The following is a 24,896-nucleotide window of genomic DNA, read 5'->3' as shown; positions in this document are numbered from 1 at the left end:
TTGTCATATCCATTACCATGCTAAAATCTTCAGACAGTTGTCATGATAGAAATGCATTTAAAATATTTCCAGCATTTCAAGTCCAGAATGCCAAGTGGAAACAGCAGCATCAAATCTGTCCCACAGATGCACAGTACAGTGTTTATTGGGAAGTGTTAAACAAGGACATGAAAGCTGGTAATTTTTCATGTGTTAGCTTCAGCACACTGTGTTTGTCTATACTCATGATTTAAATGAAGATCAAATTACATTTTATGACCAGGTAATGCAGAAAAACATCACATTCTCATGTTTTACATGCTTTTTCTTGCCCCATGCATATATTAGTATTTTTAGAATTACATTTATTTATAAAACTTATGACTAAAAAAAGTATATTATTTATTAAAAATTATACATATATGAATAAAACTCATAATTAGTGTCACAATGTGACAGATGCAATTGAGACACACTTTTTGCAGATCATTTGCTTTAACAGTGGAAATTCTTATTTACTCACCCTCATGTTACTTGAAATTTTATTGATTTGTTTACTCTGTGGATCACATAATGAGTAAAAAAAAAATATCAAAGCTGCCCTTTTTCAGTGAAAATGCATGGCAAGCAAGGGAACCCAAGTTCACATTCTGACCTAATGTATATTAGTATATAAAAAGCTTTTTGTTAATGTCATTTGTTCATGTTTTGTCTTGCCTGGGGCACAAGTGAGCCAGAACTGCTTCCGTTGCCCCTTCAAAACAAAAGCTACACGACAACCTTGAGTGGAACAGTGAGATTAAAAAGTAAGTAGACCGAACCAATCAAAACACGGTGAAGTCTGTTGACCAAGGTGAGCGCCAAGAAAGCACCACTGCAGTGAACCCATTTCGATAAGCTCTTGTGTTGCCTTTCTACACACTGTCTCTCAATGGGCTGTGCTATTGGTTAATATATTTCCTATCAGACCTCTCAGTTGCACCTCCTGTTCTTAGCTGCAAATCAGCCGCTGTACGGCGTCAGGTCAGGATTTGCAGAAGGCTTAGTCTTGCTGTGAAAGAAATGCATTACATCTTTCTTTGTCCTCTTTTTCCCTCCTCACATGGTCTGACCCGTTCAGAGAGAGGGCAACGGGGTGCTCCTGCGCAATTCAGCCAGAGTTTTTGCCCCAACTCGCCGCGGGAGCTCAGCTGCTTTTGCCTTACGTGTCATACAAGAAACAGATCAGCTTCCCCACAGCGGTGCAATTACACTCAATAAACATCTTCACTGTCAGAATACAAACCCTTCAAATGCTCCCTCATAGGCATGAAACTCAAACAGAACCCTCAAATCAAACCTCCGACCCTAGCATTTTGGATGTGGAATAGATTAGGCCTTCTAAATCACAAGAAAACACACCTGCATGCCAAGCCTCGGTCAATGCGCATCCATTAAGGCCACAGACGCATCTCTGCCCCAGAGGTCCAAGAACTGCACCACTTTTCAACAACACTCGACTTCCGTTCTCCTGCCACTGTGGTTTATATTTCAAACAAAAGTCCATCAAAGTGATCGCCCCCTAAAACAAACTCTTCGTGGTTCCGTGACCCACTTATTCCCTTGGCAACAGCTCAATGTGGATCGAGCAGACGCTGTAAGATTGAATGCAGCCATACGGCCACTGGAACTGCAACAATACTCGCTCTTCCAGATGAGTGAGCAGAATGGCCCAACTCCTCACGTTAAGCTTAATATACTGAAGCAGAGGCACCAGTCATCACTGTCTGCGCCGCAGCGATTTACTCACTGCAATGCTACTTTATTTAGACAATAACGAGCCAGAAAATGTGCATCAACACACATCAAACTGTGATAAGTGCAAACAGTCTGCGTATCCCAAGGAGTGCTATCTAAACCGAGCTGGCTTTAAATAGGAACAAGCAGAGACTAAAAAGTGTGAAAGTGAAAAAAACAACAAAGAAGGAATAAAAGCAAGGGCAAGTAACCCACAGTTGTTCAGCTGTTGACGTGACCTGGATGGCAGCGAAAGGGATGAGCAGCCGTCACTGCGAGACAGAAGAGCCTCTATCTACGAGTGTATGCGGCGTGTGTGTGAGGAAGGGATGGAGAGAAAGCTTAGAATCAGATCCCAGTGTCGACGTATCTTAGCAACCGTCTCCGAGGTGACAGGGACTAACATCACTTCCTGTCTGTGTGAGAATGTGTGTTTGTATACTAAAAGGTCTGCACGCGAAAAAGCATACAAAACATGCACGCCAGTAAAAACGGTCGACTGCTCTCTGACTGGAGGCTGTTTAATTCTCCTGAATGTCAGCGCTTGGTAACTCACATAGTGCGCCCATGTTCCCATTACTGGTGCGATGGATTCAGAACACGCATTCCTAATGTGACAGATATGTAGTAATGTCACATGGCGCTTCATTATTAATGCCTTAGGGTGCTCTGAAAGAATAAGCATGATGGGATAGTCACGTTTGGTCATTAAAAGTGTTTGTTCAGCACACAAGATGGTTAATCAGAATGGTTCAGTGTCAGATTATGCATATAGGACTGCACAGATCCAAGGTATCTCAGTATATATGTGGATTGTAGTCGTACATTGTGTCTGTGTCCAGCCTGATTACGTGTTATGCCAAGGAAAGCGTGGCCAAGTGCTGCCATCTGGCAGAACTACTTGGCACAGAGGTCCACTGTATGGTTCCATGACATATTGGAGTGGTTAATTTTAACGCTGTGACACCATTTGGCAGAATAGAGCGTTTTGCAACCTATCATTCAGTCTATTTAAGTCACTCATTCACTGCTATTACAGCACTACCAGGTTGACACACAAACAAATACTTAACCTTAAAGGGACAGTCCACCAGAAAATTAAAACTGTCATCATTTACTCATCCTCATGCTGATCCAAAATTTGTATGACTTCAAGAGAAAAGAAGATATTTTGAAGAATGTTGGTGACTAAACAAATTTGGTTCCCATTGACTTCCATTCTAAGGAAAAAAAATACAATGGAAGTTAATGCGAACTGAAACTGTTTGGTTATCAACACTTATCAAAGTATCGTTTTTTGTGTGTGCGTTCAACAAGAAACCAAATGTATACAGGTTTGGAACGACATGAGTGTGAGAAAATAACGTCAATTTTTATTTATGTGGGTGAATTATCACTTTAAGGAAAACCTCAAACACAAAAATTGCTTGAGAAAATTAACTTTATTCATTTTCATAAAACAACATGCTAGATTTCAAAAGACAAATTAAGAAAAAGTAAAAGCGATAGAAAGTTAAACTTTCATAAAAATACAATAGTAACCGGATTCATTTGATTAATCGTGAGGCGAGAGGAGGTGAAGAGTGATGAAACGCCTTGCTCTTCAGTCCATCTGTATGTACAATCAAGTTACCGCTTTCATGACATGCTGACAGGTTTGTGTGTAAATGCATCAACGAATATGAAAAACAAACTCCTGATCTCACTCTAAACTCCTCTAATCTTCCCCTATGCACTTGCTTCTAACAGAAAGTAAAAAGAACAGAGCTTAGATGACTCCTGTATTCTGTAATGAAACTTCTGAAGCAAAGAATGATGGGTATTGCAGTCCTTAGATAAGGTCCATAAGAATTTCATCCTCCATAACGCTCGACACCGGAGGCATCCCAGGATTCTGTGCGACTGGACCCCGTGGACCTGTAGGGATCATCAGCGGACCTGTGGGAATATAAAACGTATCACGTTAATGTATCTAAGCAGTTTAAAAAAAGATTAAACATATATAGCAGTACAAGCCACAGCAAATAAATGAAATCTCTTACACAATTAACGAGGTCACAGATGTGATAAAAATAAATTGTGCTAATGATACTGTACTGGAAATTAAGTGCTACCTTGGTGAGGCTGCCTCCACTGAGGCTGCATCTGAGCGCCCCCTCCTGGTGCAGGATGGACCATCTGCTGGATGGGATGCATTCCCTGCATGCCCTGCATCCCACCCTGCTGCAGAGAGAGATTATGGAATATAAAAGCAAGCCGAACTGTGAATGGCACTTTTCATTCCATTGACTTCCATTTTTACAGTATGAATGCAAATGCAGGAGACAGGAAAAGCAAGCTCATGCGCGTTTTGCTGCGTTTAAAGTTCAAGTTTGATGACCTCTTGACCTGTGAATTCATATCACATGAAGACATGCAACCCTTAGATTATTGATGCATCACAATGTGACCTCTTATCTGAATTAAAAGAATGGAAACTTTAAATACGCAGGATTGCAGTAAAGTGGAGCAGACTGCATATTTTTATGTACCATATGTTTAATTATTTGTTGAATTAGGAACTATAAGTTGAATTATGTTAAGATGATGCAGTGTGTGGCGTCATATTACAATCTTTGCCGCATTTGTAGAAATTTCACATGCTCACGTTTTAGTGTGACCGCAGCTTAAAGGGATAATTCATCCAAAAAAAGGAAAATTCTGTCATTAATTACTCACCCTCATGTCGTTCCAAACCCGTAAGACCTCTGTTTATCTTTGGAACACTCTTCTCTTACTCACTCTTCGCTTGTTTGCAAGCAGAGAAATCATACGCATGCAGTGTGGTACTGTCGTGAACTACAGTTAGCCAATGTCTACCAAACTGGCATCAGACGATGTCTACAGTGAATGGATGATGAATGATGACATCGGGGGGTGGGGGGAGCGGGGTTAGGGAACTAGTGCCCTCGGAAAGGCATGGAAAACAAATAAAGTGCTCTATGATTGCGGGAGGGGGGTGGAGGAAGAAATCATGATGTCTGTCAGCCATCGGCAATGGACGATGGCATCCGAACCCTATTGTGAATGTGCATCGAAGACTGACATGGAAGAGAAGATCTGTTGAATAAAGTTGTTATTTTTGTTTTCTTTGCACACAAAAATATTCTTGTAGCTTCATTAAATTAAGGTTGAACCACTGATGTCACATGGACTATTTGAATGATGTCCGTACTACCTTTGTCTGGGCCTTGAATGTGGTAGTTGTGTTGCTGTCTATGCAGGGTCAGAAAGCTCTCAGATTTCATCAAAATTCACACTATCAACTATTCAATATCTTAATTTGTGTTCCAAAGATGAACAGAGGTCTTACGGGTTTTGAACAACATGAGGGTAAGTAATTAATGACAGAATTTTCATTTTTGGGTGAACTATTCCTTTAAGGAAGTCCTATAGAAGGGCTTCACACACTTACAGGTTGTTGGCTGAGGAGGAGACTGCGGAGTTGGGGGTTTGCGCCTGGGTTTGGGAGGCGCAGCATCCCACCAGGAGGCTGGGCTTGAGCTTGGCCCACCTGATTGGGCGGAGCACCTGTGACCGGCGGCTGCTGATTACCTGTTGCGGCTGCTCTCAGCTAATGAAAATCAAAACCACAGTGATGAAGATAGAAAGTAAGTGGACATGAAAAGGCTGCTGTAAAACACTGTGTTACATAAGTGCTAATTCTGTGTGCGAGTCTCACAGGAGAGAACCGTGAATAAGGAGCCACTGTAACTGCGTTAACGGTATTAAAAGGGACACATTCCACACTTTCTAGTATTCTTCCCAGAAGTCCACTTATAATACATGTCAAGGCTTCTCACATCAAATACAGTTCTAACTTAGTTTTACATAAAAATTTTCCACTCTCTTTTTAGTCTCAGCCCACGGAAGAATAGACACACAGATATTCAGAGTTTATTTGACACAGTTAGGGAAAAGTAAACTACAGATTCACAAGCAGAATTGTTTATTCTATGGACGGCACCCATAGAAAAAAAATGAATGATTCCAGACTATTTAGAAGAGCTGTCTTTAATTAATGTGTTTTTAACTAAACATCCAACTAAAAATCCAACTACACTAAACATCCAACTACACCAGTCACACTTATTTAGATTCACAAAAAATAATTGACTCATAGTACTGATTTGTGCAGGAGTAGGATGGATTACACTTCACGCTTTAAAAAGAACCGACTTATAAGATTGACTCATTCAGGAATGTGATGGACTACACTGGTTGTGCTGTTTATTTTGGTTGCCATCTAGCAAGGAGTTACTTAGAATAAGCTGCAAAGTAGACCAGACTTTATTGTAATGGGACACCACCCTCTTCTTGAACCTTAATCAGGCTTCAACATTCCAAGCTGTTGAATATTGAATAATCATTTATGTTTGGCTAACCTCTTTGCATTTGAAATAAGAAGTCCACTGCAAAGGTGCTGAATACTGAAAAGGTGTTGATTTGTCGATGAAATATAGGTGGTCATATCAGTTAATGTGCTCATCGACACTATTATACATTCTGAATTATCCGTTTTTGCAGCTTAGTTTCCATATATGGACTAGACTTAAAATACCATTCAAACGTTAGGAGTTAGTTAAAAAAATAATAATAATACTTGGTTACAAGGTGTCCTTGTTACAGTGTAATTCTACATTTAAGTACTGAGTAATAATTAACTACATGTACTTACTACTGTATATGATTAGGTTTAGGATTAGTGTTATGGTTCCTTGCATTTAATTATGCATAATTTATTGTTATTATTATTATAAGTACATGTGATGTGCAACAAGGACACCTTAAAATAAAGTGTTACCTAATATTATTATTCAGCAAGGATGCATTAAATTGATTGAGATTGACAGTGAAGACTTTTATGTTTTTAAGATTTCCATTTTAAACAAATGCGGTTCTGAAAATTATTACTGATTCCACAAAAAACCATGAAGCAGCACAGCTGTTATTCAACACAGATAATAATAAGAAATGTTTCATGAGCAGTAAATCAGAATATTAGAATGATTTCTGAAGGATCATGTGACACTGAAGACTGGAGCTGAAAATTTAGCTTGGAATTAATTACTTTGTAAAATATATTAATATATTAACATTTGGAACTGTAATAATATTTCCCAATATTACTGTTTTTATGGCATCTAATAAATGTGGCCTTGGTGAGCTTAAGGGACTTCTTTCAGCAATGTCCCCTTTAATACACAACGCCGTTCACAAGATGGAGAAATGGCAGAAAATCAAGCTGTGAATCCCTGTGCTTGCAGAAAACATGGTCCTACATGTGTGTGTGTGTGCGTGCATCCATGCATAATTCTGTTTCTGATTCTCACCATGTTGTTCTGTCTCTGCTGGTCCTCCATCAGTATGACTTGACTGACGGAGGGCAAGCCCACCACCACAGACTGAGGCAGAAAGAGAGGGACAGAGAGGAGGAGACCAGGAGGGTTTAGAACAGCATGCACATTCCATCTCAAGCCGAGGAGAAATACAAACAGGGTGAGTGCACAGAGCCAGAGACAGAGAGATAGCAGGGCAGAGGAGAGAGGAGAGAGGAGAGGGGAAGCACTGCTGCTTTACCTGCTGTTGCACGTTGCCATGCGTAACAGGGATGGGGCCCGGCGGTCTGTTGAGGAAGTTCTGATTGGGTGGGACCTGTCCAGGTTGCATCTGAACAGCATTGTTCATCTGAGAAAACAGACAAGCATGGATTAATGACAGAATTAAAGAACAAAGCACAAAAATAGCACAATTAAAACACAAGCGCACTTTAAGCAATTTTTCGGTTGTTTCATTTAAGTGTCCCAAAATGCTGTTCTTTTCATGAAGGTATATTTGTGTGTGTATGTTTTCATTATTGTACATGTTGTTATGCTAGAGTTCACATGGCATGCACATTTTCAAGCGTGTGACCATATAATTGATTTTGTATTTGTATGTGCACTCATGTCAAACTATTTATTTTTTATTTTTTTTGTGCATTGATTTATTTTAGGTTCAATACAAGTAAAGCTCAATCAACAGCACTTGTGGCAAAATGTTGAAAACAATTACTTCAACTCACAAAAAAAAAAAAAGAGCCAGGGTTGTGGCAAGCCACAAACAATGGAAGTAAAAGGAGTTAGGTTTGTCATATTTACAGCCATTTTAGGGTTTTAGGTGTGCCGTTGTAATTGCAATGAAGTTGAAAAATAGAACCATACACAGAAAAGGCTAGGGATTTTTTTCACATGAAGATCATTTTAACACTATTGATATAATACTTATTTATTATTATTTTAAAGTGACTATTTTGGTAATCAACATTTTGTCCAGTGATGCAAAAAATGCTGCAGATCTGAGGATATGCTTCTTTGAGAATTTATTGTTCCAACTACAAACAATTTATATATGATTTAATGATTTAAAGGTGACTGGCTCTGAAAACAAAACTAACTAGAGACGAGTCTTTAATGAACTAAATATGTAATTACATTTCTGACAATTATATACAATTCTATAATAAGGTGTTTAAGTAAACACACCAATGTATACAAAATGAAATAATAATATTTAATTTAATAACAGTACATAAATATTTAACAAAATAACATATAGCACTGAGCTGAAGAAAGCATGTGCCGAAACATCTGCTTTTTGGTCTGTTTTTTAGACACTTTGCACTTTTGTCAGTTTTTCAAATGGAAAATAAAAAATATATATTTTTGATAGACCTTTTTTGGTCTGATTGGATTTTTCCAATGTGTGCGGACAATTTCAGCTACCTGTTGTACTAAAACTTCCTCCTTTTTGTTATACGCACCTGATAATTTATTGTTTTTTCTTTTTGAGTGCACACAAATCCTGTTTGATGGATAAAATACCATATAAAAAGACACTCATAAATATGACATTTTTATAAGAAATATTCTGCTTGGTTAAAATGGCAAATTTTGCCAAAAGGTGAGCAGTTTAAATATGCTATGTGTGCTGTCGGTTGACCGTTACTAGAATATTCCTCTAAGAATGAAATTCACACATTTTTCTGATATGTGACCCTGGAGCACAAAACCAGTCTTAAGTCGCTGGGGTATATTTGTAACAATAGCCAAAAATACATTGTATGGGTTTAATTTTTCTTTTATGCCAAAGATCATTAGGATATTAAGTAAAAACTATGTTCCATGAAGATATTTTGTACATTTCTTTCAGCAAATATATCAAAACATAATTTTTGATTAGTAATATGGATTACTAACAACTTCATCTGGACAACTTTTAAAGGCGATTTTCTCAATATTTAGATTTTGTTTGCACCCTCAGATTCCAGATTTTTCAAATAGTTGTATCTCATCCAAATATTGTCCTATCACAACAAACCATACATAAATGGAAAGCTTATTTATTCATATTTTTTTAGGATTTATAAATCTCAATTTAAAAAATTGACCCTTATGACTATTTTTGTGGTCCAGGGTCACATATTGTCAAGGTAAAACAGGTTCTCCATCTCTGGTTTCCTCTAGAATGGCTGGTATGATCCTCAATATTTGGCATGTTGATGCCAACCAGGACATGTGTCGGGGACACATGGATACAATTTGGCAATGTTTACTTTAACCTTGTATTATGTTGCAGGTCCTAAAATAGTTACTGATCAGCAGGCATTTGTTTTAAATTGCCAAAGCAATGGGGGTTTTGACTCACAATCAGCACATAGCAAGTGTTCATTTCAGGTGCCATGTGCATTATGTGAACAAAAAGATTGTGCTACTTTAGTAGATTTTACATGAGCATTTATATTTTTTTGTGCTGCTCTGTCCATTTCATATCAATAACTGTGTTTGTTTGTAGTGACAACTACAACATTTCGTGTGACTCACTGAGCGTTGCTGCTGCACTTGTTTGTGGTTAGTGATGACCTGCCGAATGCCATTGACGAATCCGCTCTGGTCATTAGGGATGAGTCCCATGAAGATCCTCTTCCTAGACGAGTACAGCAGCATCAGCACACGCACCTCACACGGAGCACTGTGGGGGAAGTGCACACAACCAGCCTACACAAACACACACAATATACGTCAAACTATGTGCCAATCCACACATCTAGACAGCACACACAACTAGAGTGACTGGAGAGCTGCCTGGGCCTACACAATTATATTTGAAGACAGGATTAAAATGAACTAAGCAGCTGTTTCCCAGACACAGACTGAACCTAAAACTGAACTTAATCAGTGTTAATGGTGATTCACTACTGACAGATCTCCTAGTCTGCGTCAAGGGATCTAGCTCCAGGTTAAAGGTTCATTTCAGAGCCTTTCATTTTCAGACCCAATCCAATCTACGCAACTTTTTAGGGCCCGAGCCAATGGGCGCAGGGCCCTATTGTTTTTCTAAGGATTATTCTTATTATTATTTTTTTTATTTTTTATAAACCTTCCGGGGGTTTTTGGAGGCCTTAACATACTCAAAAACTCTTGAAAATTGGCACACACATTGGAACCTGCGGCCATCAGGACGCCGCAGAGGCTGGGACCCGGGGTGTGGCACAGGGGCTCTACGGCGCCCCCTGGAACACAGTCAGAAATCTTGAACCATAGCTCACACATACTTGCATGTATTTATATGAAAACTCTGTACACTTATAGATCTCATTGAGCCGAACAACTTTCGCGCTCTATATCATAGGCTCCGCCCAACAGGAAGTCAGCTATTCAGGGCTGTTTAAAAAAAGCATGCTCTGGAATTTGAAAATACTCCTCTGAGGACTTTCAACCGTTTGCCTCGAAACTCAGTGAACATGATCTCAAGACATTGGGGATGAAAAATTGCCAGGGGATTATTGAGATATCTCGAACGGTTTGCCCGTGGCGAGGCTTTGAAATTAGGGCAAAAAATAACAAGCAGGAAATGTCTAATAACATCCACATACATTCCTTGATTTTGATCAAACTTCATTGGTTTGTTCCTTGTATGATGCCGATCGCATAGATGTGACTATTAGGAGTCAAAGTTACAGCGCCACCAACTGGCAGCAGAAAGTGTGTCATTTTCAAAATGCTTTGAATTCAGCATCTTATTTTTACTCAATTTGCTTCAAACTGCATCAGAATAATGACAAAACACGGCCGATGTAAATCTGTTGTGGGGATATTGATATCTAATATAGTGTTTCCATGGCAACGTGTCAAACTTGAATATTCTATTCTGGTGATTTTGAGGCAGATAAAATGCTCAGAATTACATGAAACTCAAAACACATATCAGTATTAATTATAGCTAGAAAATGGCAAAAGGTCATAAATGGGCGTGGAGGAGGCACTCTATAGCGCCACCTTTTGTCAAAAGTGGGGGGGTAAGTTTTTAGCTACAGACACCAAGCTCGGTACATAAATTGTACTTATCAAGACGGACAACTTTCTAATTTACAGTCATCAGCTACGACCTACAGGAAGTCTGCTATTTTGGTTTAAATGTGGATTTTTGGAAAAACTATGGCTGTGAATTAATGCATACTGCTCAGAGGGAGAAGTACACTATACACACCAAACTTTTTCTACATGATGCCAAAACATTGAGGAACTTAAAATGTGAATGGATTTTGGATAGCTTGAACGGTTTTTTTGCCGTGGTGATTTTTTTGAAATAACAGTAAAAAGGGAAACATTAATTGTCTTGTATTTTCAAATTGCAGCTTGCAAACACTTCAAAAACCATTTTTCCTACATAGAACAAGTCATTCTGAGGAAATAATGCATAGTTTCACGATTTTACAACACTGTATGGATAACAGAAAATTAAAAAAAACTGTCAGACATCTGATCTAACTCTGAGGCCACTCTCTCTGTGTGAGGGAAGGGAGGGGGGAGAGGGGTGGTTGAGGGCCTCTGTCAGTTTTATGGACATAAAAAAAACAATTTTACCATTTTACCAATTCCAAATCACATCAATCTTAATAAATACTATACATTTGGTATTTAATCATTTATGAGTGATATATAATTGTCTTTGAAGGCTGGAAGTAAAAAAATCCTTATATTCAGGAGTGCTGAATTATTAGGCATGTTTTCTTTGCCATGCATTGGCCATAGAGCTCATTGTAGCGGTGCCTCAGGTGTTGAAATAGATTTTTTATACATTATACAGGTTCACACGTCCTCCGTCTGCAGTGCGTATACAGTATGTGTATGCAGTTCAGAAGCAGCAGCGAGAGCGTGAGCGCGTTACTGTAACGCGAAAGAACATTAAAATAATGAGAGAATGCGCGCACTTAAAACGTGTTTCCTCTGCTCAAACTGTGTCCTGTGCACTCACAACTCTCTCTATGCTCATGCGCTAGATATTAATTCTATTCGCACCTTTTTATTTCTAACCTATTCTGTTCACATCTTTTGCCATATGCAGTTTGATCGCTCTGATCCATTAACATGGGCTCGGAAAAAAAATACGGATTACAGATAGAGCTCGTGAACCAGGCATTACGTAGGCATATGCCCAGTCGTTCTAACGCTCCATTTAGGCGCGCTCATTCTGAGCAGTTCAGATAGCAAAACCAGACGTGCAGTGTGTAATACCAATCATGGCCACCACCAAATGGAGCTATAGGATTACTTTTAAATAATTGTTGCAGAAACGTGTGTATAGAGCATTTAAATTCATTTATTAAAAAATCTTTCAAAGAAAAATAATAGCATTTTTAAAAAGCTAATGAAATTTTACTGATAATATAGTTTTATATAATAATTTCACAAATGTTTATAGATCATTAAAAGGATTTTTAAAAAATGGTTATAGATCATGAAAAGTTTTTGGCAACAATTTACGATAAGCTCTCTTTTGGTTTACATTATTTAATGCATTAACTAAAACATGAACTAACAATGAACAATCTATTTTTTTCCAGATCACTTTATTAATCTTTTTCTATGTTAGTTAATCCTATCATTTTAAAATATTAATGTTCAGGTTATTTCACAGTTACATAAACAATCTTAAAATAAAAGTGAAAATAAAAAACGTATTAGTAAATAATGTATTAAAATATTTTTAACTAAGCTTTAATTTTATGTTAAATAATATAGTTAAATAATATAATATATATATATATTTTTTATATGTTATAATCTAATTATATAGTTAAATAATGTAATATTTAACATTAGTACAAGCTAAGTATGAACAACATATTTTTACTGCATTTGTGTTAGTAAAAAAATGTATATGTTAATTCATGGTACAGTAACTGATGTACATTAACTATACATTTTAATTAATAATGTAGTAAATCCATTTTGAACATAATAATAACTAAGATTCATAAATGCTATATAAATGATGTACATGTTAACTTATATAATGTTAAAACTAAATCCCTTATTATATATATGTTTTAGAATTATATATATATATATATAGTTCTTTTGTGTCTGTGTGTGTGTGTGTGTGTGTGTTGTGGTGTGTGTGAGAAAGACAGAGAGAAAGAGACTCACATTGATAAATGTCATACAGTTGTTGTTAATGTAATTTAATATAATTAATGTTAATAACTGAAACCTTATTAGAAGTGGTTACTCAAGTTTTATATATTATGTTGTGTCGTGGTGTGTCTTTTGATGGTTTGGATCAACCCTTTCATTGCTGTATCCATTAATTCCAAACTGCTAAATCAACTGTGCCCAATCCTGTTCCTGGCGATCGACTGTCCTGCAAAGTTCAGCTCCAACTCTAATCAGTTACACCTACCTTTAATTTTCAAGCAATCCTGAAGACATTAATTAGTTGCTTCAGGTGTGTTTGATTAGGGTTGGAGCTAAATTTTGCAGGACAGTTGATCGCCATTAACAGGGTTGGACACCCCTGTGCTAGAGGGTTACTGTGTATGTGCCGCTGGGCACAGCTTTCCTGATGCCACCGGGGTGGGGGGTGTGGCGTTTGCGCTGACGGCTCGAACCCCCCCAAGAGGATGAAGACCATTACATTATTAAATTATTACACATGCCCAAAATATCAACATAATTCTAAAATTCAAAAAAAGTGAAATAACACACCCAAGACAATCAAAACAACAAAGTTGAAGAGAAAGTGCAGAAAAACAGTGTTTATTTTGTGATAGACACTTAAATATAGTATAAAAATATAGATAAATGCATGGAGAACATAAAAACAGTGTTTATTTTGTGCACAACTTGAACAAACTGCAACGGGTAAAGCTGTCAGCTGTGATGATATTAGCAATATCGTTAACAATTCTTGTTTATAATCATTAATAATATGGCTTCTTCTTAACAAGATCTTAGTCTGTCCTGTGTTTTGTTCATGCGTGAACTTCATTATTTGAAGCGCACTTGCTGTCCAGTAATTGCAAAAAGCTTGTAATTGTTTTATAATAAACAAAGTATCAGCTTTAAAATTATTCCAGTTTCAAAGTGCGGAAAACGTGTAAAGCTTGTAAACATTGAAAGTGCAACGTTATATACATTCACCTCAATAACCATTCGGTGTCCATAAGCTCATCAGTCAGCTAGAAAAATAACTATAAAGAGGATCATTTTGATATATTTATGCGCTATTGCATTTTAATATTTTTACTTAACCAGTTGTCTACATGATTCAACTCCTCCTATAAAATAGTTTTTTTTTTCATTACTAATTAAGAAAAACAGGCTGAAAGTGTAAAAGACATACACTCTTAAAAATAAAGGTGCTTAGAAGGTTCTTCACACAACCATTTTGGTTTTACAAAGAACCATTCAGTCAAAGGTTTTTTAAAGAACTATTTCTTTCTGACCTTTTTATAATCTGAAGAACCTTCTTTCGACACAAAGAACCGTTTGTGAAACGTAAAGGTACTTCAGATGTTAAAGGTTCTTTTATGAAACCATTTAGACAAAAAAAGGTTGTTCTATGGCATCGTGAAGCACCTTTATTTTTGTGTATGACAACATTTACAGGATGTATTGAGAAGCAGCCCAAACCACAATAATTATACAAATTATGCTTAATAAACAATGCTGTATATTTCAAGTTGGAAAATACATTTAGTTCCCACTTTAACCAAACAAAAACAACATAAACATTACATTTAAATTTAAAAATTAAAAAAAAAAAAAATTTCTTAAACCACAAAATGACAACAATGTTAAAATGTAAAAAAAACCTTAAACCTTAAAAAAATAATTTGGCACCTACGTTTTTTTCTTATAGGAGCCAATGGCTCCTTACTCATTTTTTTTTGTTTGGAGCCCTGCTATATGAGAAGTTTCTTGCTTGATTATTAATTTTAGACTGACTGATCTTAGAGGAGGAGGTTAGGATTATGATTCTGTTATTGTACTCACAAATCCATTGGTCATGATGCGATACAGTCCTTTCAAAGACTCCATATCTTTATTAGTAAACAGAAACTGCACCATACGAGAGTTCCTGAACAGAGGGCCCAGAGTAGTCTATGGAAAGACAACAAGACATAGGAATCATCACTGCATTAATAAACTATGTGACCCAGATGTTTGACCAACCACAATTCAGCATGTATATTTGCTGTTTAGGTTGACATGAATTTTAAAGCTAATGCGAGAGTTAAAATGTATATTTCATGAGATAAATCTGTAATTATAGTATGGTTTTTTACTTAAGTATAATTAAAGTTAGTAATTTGTGCAAAGAGTACAGTCTGTAATGAACATTCTACTTATTTTACAAAATGCATTTTGCATACTGTGTGCATCAGGGAAGTTTGCATAGTCCGGCACGGGAGGGGACCATTAGAAGGACAACATGAAAGAAGAGCAGGAGGTGATGGTGATGGTAAAGAAAAGAGGAAGAGTAGAAGAAGAATTATGAGAGAGAAGAGAAAAGGTGATGAGAAATAGGAGACAAGATGACAATTATAGAGTAGAGAAAAAGAATGAGAAAGATAAGAAAGAAGAAAAAGAAAAAGAAAAAAAAAAAAAAGAGAAAAAGAGAAAAAGAAAATAAAAATAGAAAATTTAATAAAGAAAAAAAAGAAAAAGAAAGGGAATGAAAAGATGATTGAATGAAAAATAAAGATTATGTACAAAAGGAGATAGAAGATAAAAAGGACCAGAGAGAGTAAAAAAGAGGAGATAACAATGGAGTAGAAAAGAAGGAGAGAAATACTGAGAAGAAGAACAAAAAATGGAAGATGATACAGGAAAAAGCAATGATGAGAATAAGGAGGAAACTAAGAAGATGGGAAAGGAAGATAAAAAGGACCAGAGAAAAAGATAATGATAATATAGGAGAAGGAGGAGAACAAGAATAAGAAATCCTTGCTTCCTTTGCAAGCACAGTAATACATCCTGCAGGAAACAACTATATTGAAATTTACCAGGAGCTGCTGAGGGATGAGCTGCATGATCAGCTTCTGTGGCCACTGGTCTGTATTTCTGAAACAAAAGGGGGGGGGGGGGTGTTCTTCATCCTCTCTGTGCATCTCTACCATATATTCTACATTATGCAAATATGGGCCAAAAGGAGTCACTCACAGATTTTCCCCTTGGCTGACCTGGACCTGGCAGGGCAGGGAGCGCGTAAGTTTTGTGTTGGAGTCCATGGAGGAAGCCTTGGGTTCTGCGGTGATTGATGGAGACAGAGGGAGAGGTGACAAGGGGAGGGGAAAGAAGGAGAGACAGAATAAGATGAAGAGGTTAACATACAGAGTAAAAAGACCTTGCAGGCAGAGATGGATGGTAGGACTTAAGGCTGGAGGTCTCAGAGAAATATACAACCTGTGTGTGCAACTTCCAGAACAAGAGAGATCGCACTGACAATGGAAGAGCTGCAAAGTTAGTATGTCAATCAAAACAGCACAAGTAATGAGCAAACGGACCATTTTAAGAATATTTGATGGAACCTCATTTTTTAAAGGGTTGTTTATACCAACTGTTGACTCAGCACAACAACTTATCGATTTTAGAAATATACCTGTTTTGGACATCTTTCTACAACCACCTTACAGTATCGCTGCAAAAGGACAGTGTGGAGAAAATGCAGGACTCATCTGCAGATCGACAGAGTTGTGGCACAGAATTACTATTGATTTAATTTACACAGCTGTTTGTGTTTGCGAGTAGTGTGCAGTGAGCTGTGTGAACTCATCATCCAGATGGTGACTCTAGACAGGCCTCAACAACCGAGTGTGCCGCCGTGCTTGATAAGCACACATTGGTTTGCTGGCATGTTATTGACCAGATGGTGATAATGACCATGGCATGTGCGTCTGTGTTTTTGTTTCCTGATCATTTGTGATGACCCAGTGTCAAAACAAAACATTTTAATAGCTGATTGTGTGTTTGGGAACATTCGTTGCTGAGATGATCTTGAGGCCATTGTAGAATAGCCAATAGTGTTTCATTAATCTAAAAAGAAGGTCTCTCCCATAAATCAAGCAGAAATCAAGAAACATCATTGATCCCATTACAGTCCGTGCAAATGGCACCCAGACACAATACCCACGGGTCACCTAACAATACATCAATGAACACGACTAGATAACTTTACCAGATCAAATCAATCTTTTTTTCACATGTCTAGAGAAAAGAAAAAAAAAATGACTTCATCTGAGTCGCAGGTAAGTTATGAGAATTTTTCAAAGAGATTAACTGAGATCCCATTTATGTTTCCCTTTTCCAGTAATAAACCACAAACACTCCTCACACAGCTGTGAGGCATGTGTAAGACATCATCCATACAATTGTATTTTTTTATTTGCTTTAGCTTTATTTTTATTTCAGTTTCAGTAATTCTTTTAATAATTTATAACCATTTATAATTTATAAATAATAAAAAAAACAAAAAATAAAAAAAATTATTAGCCAAAACAAAAAACAAAATTCATAATTTTTTTATTTCAATAAATAAATTAATAAATTTTTTTTTTAATTAGTTTACTTAACATTAACAACACTTGCTTGCAAAGCTTTATTAGCAATGTTTTGGCGACATATTTGGTGACCCTTTAAGGTTTTTACATAATTTTGAGACATTTTCTGTTCTTACTATAGTAAACTGTACAGGTCAAAAATAAATAAATAAATAAAACAAATATTACAGAAGTTGGGTTTCCATCCACAAATTTTTATGCAACTTTTTGTATACTGTGTAAAAAATGTGGAAACACCACAGAGAGAAAAAAGTATCAGTATTGTCAAAAATAAATAAATAAATAAATAAATAAAAAATAGTAACATTAATAATAATTATCTAACTGAATAAAACAATGTACAAATTACTGTCACTGATGACTGACTTCTATTACCTTCCAGAACTGTCTGGCACACTGAGGGATGCATAACAGAACATGCATAAAGTTTGTTTTAAATTATAAATCTAAATTGTTCCATTTCTTCTTTTCTCTCAATTTTGTTGTTTTAAACATGCAAATCTTCCTTGAGAATTAATTATCCCTCGACATTCAGATTTTTCTACATAAATTGTACTGCAAAATATCTAATGACATTGTTTTCTTTCTGTAAAGCAAGAGATTAAAAGGGAAGTCCTTATGGTTCGTTTCCAGCAGTAAACCACAAAACTGATCTGGGGTGCGTTTCCCGTACAACAACGTAACTCGCTGATTAACCACCATAGTATGATGCATTGTTGTTGAAACGAACTAGTTAGTTACGACTGTTTCCCGAACACGGTCGCATCTCCGTCGTTTGAACCACATTAGTTCAACAACATAGGGCCATTGTTAATGACGTCACATGCATGTGGTGGAGGAATAACTTCTGCTATTTAACCCATTAGACATCTCTAAGATGCTGCTATATTGAACATGGCACCTGATGACTAATTTAGTATTTTTTGTTCCCGGTCATTTTGCTTTATTTGATGTTTGATTCATCGTGGGTTACCTCTTATGTCATACTCCGGGGTTCCCTTTAGGTATTTGTGCACATGCGCACTCTTCAAAAACGGCGCTTTTAGAGGATGCGCAAAAAATACATAGATTAAAATGCATTTATATTTAGATATAATGGAATGTATAGATTGTACTGCATGCTAGCTTGCTTATTGTGCCCAAGACCATTTTTATTTAAACCCATATCCCTTGCTAACAAGAAACTATGCTTCTAACCACAGCTCAAGTGCTGTAGTTCCAACCACGTAAGTTTGCGATGCTGTTTGTGAATGTTCGTTTGAACTATGGTTTCGGGAAACACTGAATTGTTGAACTATGTTGGTAAAGACGGAACTTGCGACCATAGTTGGCTAACGATGCTTTTGGGAAACACACCCCTGAACAAGACCAAATATTGCTATGACGTCACTAGTATAATTTTCTCACCTCCTGCCATTCTAGAACTCCACTCCATGCTACAATCTTATTGGCAACACCTTGCTGGGCCCCAACTGGAGGTGCAGGTACAGATGCCTAAAAAAATAAGAATATATTGAAATTGTATGGAGTCCAATTGAGTCCAAATAAGTCAGTATTCACAGAAATACATTTCTCAAGTCTGACCATGCCAGGCTGTGTTGTTGGCTGCGTCTGCTGATTGGTGGGCTGTGGCTGAGGGGCCTGAGGAGGTTGCTGGTTGGGTGCAGGTGGACCTTGGGGCGGGACTTGTGGTTGCTGCGGTGGCTGCTGAGGTGGAACTTGTTGCTGCGGTGACACTGTGGTAACTGTAGATAGGTTGGGTTTACCTCCTGATGTGAGTGATTGGTTGAAGGGAGTATTTTGCATTTGAGGAACTGTGAACAAAACATAAACAACTCAGCAAATGGTGTTTCAAATATGGAAAACATGGAGCACACAAACACAGCAGAAGATTCAAGAATAAAGGCACTCAATTTGACTCACATCGGCTCTTCTGCTGCAGAGTGGCTGCATCTAGCACCTTCTGTGCTGCATCATGGGCCGCGTTCAAAGAGGAATTCTATGGCAAGAGAGTGTATGCAAAAGAGGGACAACATTCATGAGGTCTCATCATTAGTGTGCACAGCCTTGCTTGAAAACAAAGCCAGATCCTTCCACCAAATACAGATGCATTCATGCACATCTCATCTACCACTTAGATCTATTCAAATGAGATTAGAACAGCAGTTAGTCTTAATCTTAAGAAACAAAATGAGGCTCTGTATGCTGAAAATTACCAATAATGTGCCTCCAATTAGGCACAGAAAGGTTCAGAATGAGCAGACAGAGATTAGCTGTTATTGAGAGAAGCGCTCTGATTACTCTACATCACCGAAGCAGTGAGATAGCAGGGTCCTCACCTGCCAATGGTTCAGTCAACTGCTCATTAAAACATGCAAATATATTTGCTGTCCCTGTTTTTCCTTTTTGTCTCCATTTTCCCTGTGGCAAACCCATTATATACAATTTCTCTGATCTGACTGAGCTTTTCATTAGGCCTATTTGTCTTTATATATTTTTAATTATATACTTTTTTTTTTTTAAGTTTTAATGCGACTACAGCAGACCACGTACTAAAATGCTTTACCATTTTTGTATCATTTTAACACCATAAAGCATATCTCACAAAAAAAAAAAAAAAAAAAATCCCATCCAAAGTTGAACAAATAAATGCCATATTTTTAAGATGATACAGTTTTGCTAGAAATGAGTTTCAGGTAAATATATACACTGCCATTCAAAAGTCTGAGTTCAGTAAGTTTTTTATGGTTTTGAAAGTCTCATGTGCTCACCAAGACTGCATTTATTTAGTCAAAAAAAAAAAAAAAAATACAGCAAAAACCGCAATATAATTATATATTTTAAAATGTGAATTATTATCATGTTGCCAAAGCTGAATTTCGAGCAGCCATTACTCCAGGCTTCAGTGTCACGTGATCTTTCAGAAATCATTCTGATTGACTGATCTGGTGATGAAAACAGCTGTGCTGCTTAATGTTTGTCAAAACCACGATACATTAAAAGAATGTTCAAAGAGCAGCTTTTATTTCGAAACCTTTACAAAATAAATGTCTGTACTGTCACTTTTGAACAATTTAATGAATCCTTGCTGAATACAAGTATTTGTTTTGGGGAAAAATATGGACCTTAAACATTAGCGTATATGTAATGAAGTTATATAATTCTATTAATTCCATTTACACACACCTGGTGTGGAAGGGGAGGAGGAGTCTGGGTTACTGAGCCCATAGACTGGGACACTGGCAAAGGCTGAGGTGGCAAGACAGGTTTAAGGGAGACAGGACCAGAGCCTCCTCCAGGAGCAGCTGGACACACACAGAAAGCAACAGAAAGCATTAATAAGAGCAAATGTAATAATTCAATAAAATACCATTTTATTCTTCCATATTGTCCCATCTGCTGACAAAAGCCGTTTGATGTTATATAACTGCACATTCACAAACATATCAGGACAAGTGTCTTTCTTACCAGGAAGTGCAATGCCCCTGACTAACACCATGTGAAAGGGGTCTTGACTGTAGTCTGGGTGTGAGGATTCTGGTGCACCTGCTACAGAGGATGCTCTTTCAAAAAGAGATCGAAGCGCTGGAAGTTTCCGTGGAGCGATTACAGAAAAATGGATCCCCCGCTACAGCCAAAATACAATGCATAATATGTAATCAGTGTCACTGGTTAAATAGTGATTTAGTGACAGTTTGCAAGCTATTGTGTCTAATGCATTTTCAGCAAAGAAGAATTATGAGTGTTTCTATGCTCGTTGTCACCATTGTCTTGTGCATGGGGGACCAGAACCACTTTTAGTAATTAACTCTAATTACATAAGTACATCAAGATTACTGATGTGTTTTCACTGCAAAAAGACCTCTCAGCAAATTCAGTGACTTACAACAGAACTCTGACAAACAGACACATGTGATAAAGAGCAGATGAGTGCAGACTCACATCACGTATGATCTGGACCAGGCTGTCCGCGGTGCAGCCCGTGTAGCTGACGCTCTCCACAGCCGGTAGTAAGTACGGAGGAGAATTACACAGCAACACGCAAACCTTGTGGGTCTGACCACTGCACAGAGAAACAGTGAGAACGCATGTACAGTCAACGGCAGAATTTTGATTCCACAGAACAAGGTAAAGAACTCACATTTGCTCCCTCATCTTTTTGAAGTCGTCAAAGAGCTGCAGGGCCACGGAGAGACCCTCAGCTATGAGGCTGCAGCTCTCTGCTCCGCCTCCCATGAATCTGCGCAGAAAGCATCAGTGTTGAAAGAGCTGCAATTCTCAGCATTTAAAACATGAAACTCTTCAAAGCAGACAAGAGAACAGCTCATCCATCCAAACAAGCAGACTTTCTATCGTTGAGTCGTAGCAGCCCTTACTGGATGCTGTCAATCCAAGAGACAAACTCAAAAGCGGAGCTGGTGGGTGCATGGCACTGGACGTAGGATTCTGGAGCACAGTCCACTGTGTTGAAGACCACCAGTCCATACTGAGTGCCACCATACTATAAAAAAAGCAAATAAGATTATCAGATGTTGAAATGACAGAACTAATGCAAAGAGCAGGTGTCCCACTCACATCTCCTCCAAAATCTGTTTCAGCAGGTGGTCCTCCATTGAAATACCTGCGATCACACAAGGTAGGTCAGTACAGAAGCACTACAAATGTCGCGGTGAATAAGCAGGAGATGACTCTTACTCTATAGTCGGTAGTATGTAATTGTTCCGAAGTGATTCAAAATATGGGCCAAGGTTTGCAGTTCCCTCAATGACAAACACCACATCTGACACCTGATTCAACCCAGACTTGGACGTCGGGTCCATATGGGTCGCCTTGTGTCTGCAACCAAGACAGGCGTTGGTACAATATCATACGGGACGTTTGCTGCAACTATTAAATAATAATAAGTATACGATTATATAATAGTATGTAATATAGAATTCATGTAGTGTACGCCCACCAAACTTTACTGTGACTGAAGTTTTAAATACTGTTTTTTTAATTATTATTATTATTATCTATTGTCATGTCTGTTCTAAAAGCAAGAATACCGAACCATGATATGTAACGTTACATACTGTCTGTGTCTAAATACCTAGAAAAACGCCTACAAAGACATTTCTGAACGATTCAGTCCGAGCCAAAGATGCATGAAAGCCTCATTTTAGCGGAGATATTTTCATCTATTCTCGTTCAGTTAAAGAGTAGCTTCGCAGAAATATAATGCAAGTACAAATAAACTAAAACATCAAATGTGAGCACGTTCCAGTTGTACACATAACGTTACAGGTATTAGCATGTTTGTTAGCCGTTATCCTCAAATGCTAAATTAACTCGTGTGTCTTACCTGCTATTTGTAGAACTGACTTCTAATAAGAATAAAACGGACTGATACAGTCATTTATCTTGATTATATCTAAACCAACCGTCTTAAGTTGTACTATGAAAGCTTCACATAAACGTTAATGTAGACCGTTATGACAACAAATATCCGACTTTACGCTCGGTAATCGACATAAAGGTCTGGTCTTAGATCCGGAAACTGGAATGGGTTGCTGAATCGATTTATGAGTGATCGATTTTTATGACAAAAGTGCGTAAATTTTAAACCCACCTAAAATATAGTTATAATCCATCCATCCATCCATCCATCCATCAGTTTACACTGCTTGTTGTATAGTTGCGTAAATGGTCAGTCCATCATCTCTACAGCTAAACATAGCCTAGGCATTATTGTGTTTGCATTAGGAAATAAAATGTATGCATATGAAAGTAATCCATGATTGTCTGCAGGCTAGCCTATGTTAGGGTGACCATATAAGTTTCCAAAAAAGAGGACAGTGGGTGCGTGCGAGGCGGGGGGCTGGGGTGTGGATGGTTGTTGGTTTTGTAAATGCAGAAAGCACAGAAAGTAGCAATCCCGAATATCAAAACTCAAAATATGTAATTTCCATACCTAAAATATACTTATGCATATTGATCATAAACACAGTTTAAAAGCTTCCCAGTGGCCCTCCTTCACAAAACCTAACATCTAGCACAGTTATAGCTGGGGTTTGCAGGGCCCCGGTGCAGATTGTACCCATGGGTCCTGTTTGAAATCATGTAAACAGCACAAATAAATAAACAGAACAAAGACAGAAATTAAACAATGTTTTTTCAAGTTTGTAGGTTTCTGCAGAATTCAGGTACAGAAAGCGAATAATCAAGAGTAAAGTAGCATTGCATAGTCTTCAACGTATAAATTAAATATAGATTAGCTCTTGTTAAAACTGAACGTTTATTCAGTCAAGAGCAGTGAGTGATTTTCTTTCTTTTATTTTCTTGGATTAACATGAAGGACACCGACACAGCCATGGGCCCCTATCATCACCACCTTTCACCCCACTAGCCACCCTGGGTAGAATGCAAAGTGTTTCAATACAAGCATTTGAGTCAAATGTAACTTAAGCAACATTCAAACCTTTAACCCACAGGGGAATCAACCCATGGCAACAGTTTAAAAGTAGTTTTAAACACGAGCTGCAGGAGTCAGATTTGACTGATCACAGGTTGAGAGGAGAGATGGCTGACAGATCATGCTGGAGGATTAGCTGCACAACAGATCCTGAGCTCAGTGACAAATATCTGATCTTTCTTTAGAGTGCGTGTGTGATCGCAAAATTGAAAGTAAAAGTGAACAGCAAGCTCTCATTCAAAAGAGATTTAAATACTCCGCATACTGATGGCGGCTCCCTGATGTTTGCGAGACTGTGGACACAAAAATCACAGGAGCAGGCGATAATGCTCAGAAATTCTGTGGAAGCGGGATTAAGAAAACAGTCCCGCGCAGCTGGCTCTAATACAAAAACGCACACAATGAATGTGACTGTAGAAAGCAAAAGCTGAATCCCAGACATTTTAGGTGATTTAGGATTTAGCATTTTTTTAGGTCCTAAAAGAGGACATGTCCAGGAAAAAGAGGACGTATGGTCACCCTAACCCATATAATAATAATAAGGAGATTATCATCATAAAGTTTTAATATTAAATGTATCCTATAGGGTATGTTTTGTTTCTTTTTGATTTAGATTTAATTTCCAGTTTTTATGCCATCTTCAATCTTATGTTAGGTTACATTATTGTATTTTATATGTTTTAAGTACTTGGTGCTTTTTGTATAGTTTTTTTTTCTCCATTGTATTTATTATTATTATTATTATTATTATTATTATTATTA

General features: G+C 37.5%; 1 protein-coding gene across 5 annotated transcripts; it reads right to left on the bottom strand.

Moving 5' to 3' along the window:
* Positions 1 to 3,178: 3,178 nt before the first annotated feature.
* Positions 3,179 to 23,235, bottom strand: LOC109080626 (mediator of RNA polymerase II transcription subunit 25-like). 5 transcript variants are annotated; one of them, XM_042720314.1, is made up of 20 exons: positions 23,025 to 23,235; positions 22,376 to 22,516; positions 22,256 to 22,301; positions 22,057 to 22,181; positions 21,822 to 21,920; positions 21,623 to 21,743; positions 21,149 to 21,308; positions 20,867 to 20,985; positions 19,604 to 19,679; positions 19,265 to 19,494; positions 19,088 to 19,174; positions 16,284 to 16,366; positions 16,127 to 16,184; positions 15,114 to 15,221; positions 9,657 to 9,830; positions 7,375 to 7,482; positions 7,128 to 7,199; positions 5,210 to 5,368; positions 3,870 to 3,978; positions 3,179 to 3,693 (listed from the first exon to the last, which is right to left on the bottom strand). In XM_042720314.1, exons 2-20 carry the CDS (start codon positions 22,498 to 22,500, stop codon positions 3,587 to 3,589), a joined length of 2,166 nt encoding a protein of 721 aa, XP_042576248.1. In that variant the 5' UTR covers positions 22,501 to 22,516; positions 23,025 to 23,235; the 3' UTR covers positions 3,179 to 3,586. The 5 variants fall into 5 exon arrangements, with proteins under 5 accessions (XP_042576248.1, XP_042576249.1, XP_042576250.1 ...); XM_042720315.1 differs by having other exon boundaries at positions 3,870 to 3,975; XM_042720316.1 differs by lacking the exon at positions 7,128 to 7,199.
* Between the last annotated feature and the right edge of the window lie 1,661 nt (positions 23,236 to 24,896).

Source organism: Cyprinus carpio, chromosome B3 (assembly GCF_018340385.1).
Source record: "Cyprinus carpio isolate SPL01 chromosome B3, ASM1834038v1, whole genome shotgun sequence".
Lineage (NCBI taxonomy): Eukaryota > Metazoa > Chordata > Actinopteri > Cypriniformes > Cyprinidae > Cyprinus > Cyprinus carpio.
This window is presented reverse-complemented; position numbering and strand designations above follow the sequence as displayed.